The 6,000-nt window shown below is 61.1% G+C and overlaps 1 protein-coding gene across 6 annotated transcripts in view; it reads left to right on the top strand.

Annotated features, from left to right (window-relative positions):
• Nucleotides 1-6,000, top strand: part of FLNC (filamin C) — a 26,991-nt gene that overhangs the window by 821 nt on the left and 20,170 nt on the right. For all 6 annotated transcript variants that reach the window (XM_040644025.1, XM_040644024.1, XM_040644029.1 and 3 more), the window contains exons 2-5: nucleotides 3,850-4,097; nucleotide 4,725; nucleotides 5,574-5,671; nucleotides 5,822-5,972. In XM_040644025.1, the coding sequence (XP_040499959.1) occupies nucleotides 3,850-4,097; nucleotide 4,725; nucleotides 5,574-5,671; nucleotides 5,822-5,972 (498 nt within the window). The remainder of the gene's footprint in view (nucleotides 1-3,849; nucleotides 4,098-4,724; nucleotides 4,726-5,573; nucleotides 5,672-5,821; nucleotides 5,973-6,000) is intronic.

Here is a 6,000-nt window from a genome sequence, read left to right as displayed (position 1 = left end):
GGGGGGGGGGCGGGGACAGGGCTGAAGGCAGGTCCCAGTCGCTGCCCATCCGAGGGCTGGGAGGCAGAGGGAGAGCTGGGGGCCCGGCAGACATGGGGCCGGGGCCCTCCACAGGCATGTGCTCAGCAGCTGGGCTCAGGCCCCTGGGCCAGGGCAGGCAGGGCCCAGCCTCAGAAACCTAAAAAGGCACTGAGCGAGCGCAGAGAATCTTAACCCCTACCTATCCACCTCCTGCTTCAGCCTGCCTGGGAGGGTGCTCCCCTAAGTCCTTGCCAGGCCCCAGCCCACCCCCTAGGCCCGGATTGGCTGCAGCTAACGGTCTGGGTTGAGGGGAGGGAGGAGAAGGCCTGTAGAAGGGAGGAAGTCATTGAGTGTAACCAGATTTGGAAGGTGTATCAGTGCTGGTGGGGGTGGGGAGGCACTCCAGGCTTTGGAGCAGCAGGGGAGCTGACGGTGGGCTCTGAGTGGCCACAGGCTGCTCCTCCCCCCAGCCCTGCAGTGTTCCCTGCTGGCTAGGGGCCTGGGGAAGACCCCCTACCCCTGTGTTGAACTCTTAAGAGTCTTACTGTGATTTACAGGAAAGGGCCCCTTGGAGTGCACCCCAGGGCCTGCAGGAGAGGAGTTTCACACAGGGTCAGGTGCCTTCCCCCACCAGGCTACCCCAAAGACTTCTCTAGATAATTGAATGTCTGTCCACCCCCACTCTCCCTCAGGGCATCTCTAGGCCTCCTGAATTAGCAGCTGAAGTCAGTCCGGGGCCCTTTGCCCTGTCCAGTCCCTTCTCCAGGCCTTACCCCTCCTGCCCCAATACTGCCCCCCCCACCCCACCCGCTCTGGCCTGGAAATAGCCCTGCCTCCGTGACACAGCAGATGTCTCTGAGCTTTCCAGAAGGACAAGCCTGAGGACAGGGGGTGGGGGAGGGGGCCCTGGTGTTTGTAGTGGGGCTGAGGGCTACATGAGTGTGTGTTGGGGGAGTCAGAGGGTGTGTGGGGGGAGTCAGAGACAAGTCATCCCGCTTGCATGCTGGGATTTGGTCGACAGGACTGACTGTCCCAGGTGGGGTCTCAAGGGGAGGGCCTGGGGCCTTACCAGGACTTTATAGGAAGCCGCTCAGCCTTCCCCTCCCTTCCCCACTGCGGGGGTGGCCGGCCCCTCTCCAGGCCTCATCCTTCCTGAGCGCACCTCTCCCCTCCCCCATGGCTGTGCCTGGCTGGGGGGGGGCGGCCTTGGCTCAACTGTGAAGGGGCCGGCTCACAGTAGAGGGGGAAGAAGCAAAAGATGGTTTGGGGCGGGAAGGACGCTCCTCCGTTCCCGCTGAGAGGAAGGGGAACTGTTCCCCATTTGGGCCAAGTGGCTCACTCCGCTGATGAGATAAGCTGTCAGCAATTCGGGGCCGGGCCGGAGGCTGAGGGTGGAGGGGAGGGGGTGCGCGGCAGAGCTGTGCAGCCCTGCGGGGAGATGTGAAGGGATTCCCCGCCAGGGCTGGCACTCTGCTTCCTCTAGTTCCCTCTGGCCCACGTAGCAGTGGGAAGGGCTGTCGGGGGGCCTCCCTGGGCACTGTCTCAGCACTGAAATGGAGCATCTGGGTACCTGGGAGGGGAGTCAGGAATGACTCCCCACTTCCCTCTCTAGGAGTGGGGTGGGAGCTGGGAGGTTCCACCTGAGGAAGGGGTGCTCAGCCTGGGTTGCCGAGCTCTGTGCCCTTACCCCAACACCCCGACCCGGCCCCCACCACCCCCTCAGCCCCTCCAAACAAAGAGGCCTAATGAGGCAGCTCTGTGCCGCAGCTGTTCCCCAGTTGCTATTCCTTCTAGAGCCAACAGCTGAGGGAGGGGCTGGAGGGGGCAGCAGCTGTGCCGGCACCTCCCTCGCCGGGGCCCTCTCTCCTCCCCCTCCACTTGAGGCCTGGGGTGGCCTCAGGGACCGGCTGTCAGGCTCCTCCCACCCCTTTGGGGGTGTCCCCAGGCTGGAGAAGAAGTGGTGGCCCTGGGTGTGAGGGAGGACGCCTGGCTTGATTGGAGCTCCCCTCTTCTGCCTGACCCGGGGGCGGGGCGGGTAGGGAGAGGAAGGTCATTGCCCCAGAGTGGGACTCTAGGCCCCTCTCCTGCCCCAGGCTGCAGTGGACCACTTGCTGTTTGGCCCAGGGCCAGTTACTCGCAAGAAACTTCTCCCTGAAGCAAATATGAATGACACCCCCTCCCACCCCAGCAACCCCAGGGTCTCACTCCCAGGAATCTGGCCCCGGTTTGCGAGATGCGCTCCTGGGTGTGTGCGCACTGGCTTTGGAGGCTGCCGGGGTGGTGAGAGGCGGCAGGGCACTGGGTGTCAAGACTGTGTGAAAGTCTTGTGGACCGTGTGTGAGAGAGCGCCCTGGAGCACCGGGAGGCCGGGAGTGAGTGTGTCATGGAATCTGAAAGCTGCCAAACCATTGTGCTTCGGCCGAGCCAGGGGGAGGGGGGGCGGGCTGGGGAGCTGTGGGGAAGGAAGGATGAATCAGTGAAAGGGTGGGGGAGCCAAGGGGGCTAGAGCTGGAGGCCAGAGGGACGTATAGGCTGAGAGTCTCCTTCACGGGGGCTGGTGGGTGGGGTGGGGGATGCTGGAGTTCCGCAGGCCTTTGGTCTCCTAAGTGCTTTCTTCCAAGATCTAGAAGGGGAGGAAAAGATGTGTAAAGGGGGGGTGCCTCCGGCCCCACCCTCTCCTATCTCTCAGGCAACACCAGTAAACAAGGCCGTCTCCCCGCCCTCCCCCCAGCCTCCTAAAAGTGCTGTTCAGGGAAGCTGACGGATTTCAGTCCTGCGTTGTCCTTCACAAATAAGCTGGTTTGCAAAGAGCTATATTGTAGTCCACCTGGGCTCCTGGATAGTTCTCTCTGGCTGTGTAAGGAGAACTAGGTCCCCCAAATGCTGGGGAGCTGGTTCTGGTATTCCCCAAAGGAGGGGTGGGTGGGGAGTCTGGAGTCCACATGGGTGACATTCTTCCTGGCTCATGTGAAATCCCACCGGCCCCAGCATTTGAAAACATGATTTTCAAGCCTTACCCGAGCCTGCACTGTACCCCCTCCCTCCTTCCAGAACTTTGTTCCAAAAGCCTTTTATGGTGTTCAGAGGAGAATTTGGCTGGAACCAGGTTAGTTCTAGTCCTCTCCAGATTGTTTTTAAAAATATTCATCCATTCAACCAGTATTTCTTGAGACCCTAGCAAGTTCTAGACTCTGAGTATAGAGAAATAAAATAGCGTCTAGTGTGAAAGAAGCCAGACCAAAAGAGGACATACTAGAGGATTCCATTTGTAGAAAACTCTAGAAAATGCAAATGAATCCATAGTAACCAAGGGCAGACTGGTTGTTGCCTGGGAAGGAGGGGGGACAAGGAGGGGTGGACGCAAAGAAATTGGGGAAAGATGGATATGTTTATGACATGGCAATTGCGTTACGGGCACATACACGGGGTCAGAGCTTATCCAGCTGTCTACTCGAATACGTGCGGTTTGCTGGATGTCAGGCAAACTTCAATAAAACTGTTTACAAAAATGAAAAACAGCGTCTGCCCCCAAGAGGCTTACAATCCCGGATAATTGCGCAGACACCTGTAGCCTGATGGAGGCCCACGCGTGCGCCGTTCCACAGGTGAAAGTACCTGTTGCGGGGCATGTCGGGAAGCAGCCTCATCACAAAGAGAGCGGCCCAAAAGTGCTAGGCCTCTGGGTCTGGCCTCGTGGGAGGGTGAGAATTTGGGAGGCGGAGAAGGGGGCAGGTTCCGGAATCCGGAGTTCTGACCCCCCCCCCCGGGGCTCTAGCAGGGCTTGGGGAGCCCCCTTGCTGAGTCCAGCTTGTCCCCTCCGCTCTGCAGACAGCAAGGCCATCGTGGACGGGAACCTGAAGCTGATCCTGGGGCTCATCTGGACGCTGATCCTGCACTACTCCATTTCCATGCCCATGTGGGAAGACGAGGACGACGAGGACGCCCGCAAGCAGACCCCCAAACAGCGTCTGCTTGGCTGGATCCAGAACAAGGTGCCGCAGCTGCCCATCACCAACTTCAACCGCGACTGGCAGGACGGCAAGGCTCTGGGCGCCCTGGTGGACAACTGCGCCCCCGTTGTGCCGCCCCCCCCCCCCCCCTCCGTGAGCCGGAGCCCCTGCCAGCTGAGAACCATTGCGGGCTCGAGGCCCTTCCCGCTGGGTGTGCCAGACCCTACAGCTGCAGCAAAAGGTTCAGAATTCCTCATTTTCCAGACAAGGACACTGAGGTCCAGAGACGGCCAATGACGTGTCCAAGATCACACAGCTTACTTGTGTCAGGATGGAACTAGAACCCGAGGCCTCAGCTTCCTGCTCCACGGGCGTCCTACTTTGCCACAGGGGTACCATTTCTGCTGAGCTGAGAGAACCAAAATGTGGTAGGCCTTGTAGCAGGAAGGCCGGGAGCTAGACCCTGAGAAGGTTCTTTGTCAGGCCCTGGGAGAGGCTTGAGGAGGGGCTGAGGCTGGGGTGGCACCGCCCAGGGGCAGGTGACCCAGCCCTGCCCTCTCTCACTGCAGGCCGTGGCCTAGTCAGGTGGGGGCAGCTCAGGGCCCCTGAGGAGACTGAGGCATCACAGACTAGTGCCCTGCCCCGTAGGCAGCTCCCTCTCTGACCATCACCTCCCAAGAAGATAGGTCATCTTCTAACTCGGGTGGATCAGCTCTGCTGCTAGCCCCTTGGGAGAATCCTCCCCCAGCCCAGGGTCAGCCGGGGAGCAGGGGGTGGGAGGTGGGGGCACCAGCCGCCTGGGAAGCATTCCCAGCTGCTGAGCCATTGCCCACAGCTGGCGAAGCCGCCAGCGATGAGCTCAGCTGTTCCGACGGTCATGGATTCCAGCCTTTGAGCCGGCCCCCTCCCAACCAATGAGCATCACCCCTTCTCCAGCTCTCACCCGGACCAAGCACCCCCTAACCCCTGCACCGCTTGACAGGAGTGACCTGGTGCTGCCTCGGCATTGTTCCTGTTAGGAGGGATGGGTTTTTGGGTGGCCACAGAGGAGACCCCGTCCTCTGAAAACATGCCCCTAAGTGCCTCAGTTTCCCCAAGTGGTCGGTGAGGAAGGAGAGGGTGTCTTATACCCTAAAGCTGATGTGGGAAGTGCTTGGAGCTCTAGGACTTGAGGGCGGCTGTGAGCAGACCTTTTGGGGGATGGGTCAGAGGCATGTGCAGGATGGGGCCTCTGACCTTGCCTGCGTACCTCTGGGGCAGCGGGAATGAGGCAGGAGGGATGGGGGGTGTCCTCCCAGGGTCTGTGCTGTGGCCCGGGCAGGCAGGAGGCCGACTGACAGGGCCGGTGCCAGGCTGCGTCAGCCAGGGCAGAAAGGCCTCATTGTTGGTGCCAGGGAGGGCTGCCACGCCTCTCGACAGCGATGGGCATCCCAGCCGATGGGCCATACCGTAAGGGGTCAGCAGGGACCTGGCTGTCAGCGGCCTAGAGCTGCGGGGCGGGGGGGTGACTCCATGGCCTGTGAGGCTGTCGGACGAGCAAATGCTCTGCACTCGGACTGCCTGGTTTCCCCTGCTCATCGTTTCCCTCTACCATCTCTCCAGGCCTCTGCCCCGACTGGGAGGCCTGGGACCCCAACCAGCCTGTGGAGAACGCCCGGGAGGCCATGCAGCAGGCGGACGACTGGCTCGGGGTGCCCCAGGTACACAAGCAGATGGGGTGGGGGGAGAGTAGAGGGGCACGAGGGCCCAGGATGGAGGTTGGGTCTCTAAGGAGGTCCAGTCGGGACGTGGGAGGGAAGCGAGGTTGCTAGGTCGAGGGCACCCTGTAACTGCATTCCTCCCCACGGCAGGTGATTGCCCCCGAGGAGATCGTGGACCCCAACGTGGATGAGCATTCTGTCATGACCTACCTGTCCCAGTTCCCCAAGGCCAAACTCAAACCTGGTGCCCCTGTTCGCTCCAAGCAGCTGAACCCTAAGAAGGCCATCGCCTACGGGCCCGGTAGGTGTTGAGCCCCGAGCGTCTTCCG

The sequence above is a fragment of the Ursus maritimus genome, unplaced genomic scaffold (assembly GCF_017311325.1).
Source record: "Ursus maritimus isolate PB19 unplaced genomic scaffold, ASM1731132v1 scaffold_3, whole genome shotgun sequence".
Lineage (NCBI taxonomy): Eukaryota > Metazoa > Chordata > Mammalia > Carnivora > Ursidae > Ursus > Ursus maritimus.
This window is presented reverse-complemented; position numbering and strand designations above follow the sequence as displayed.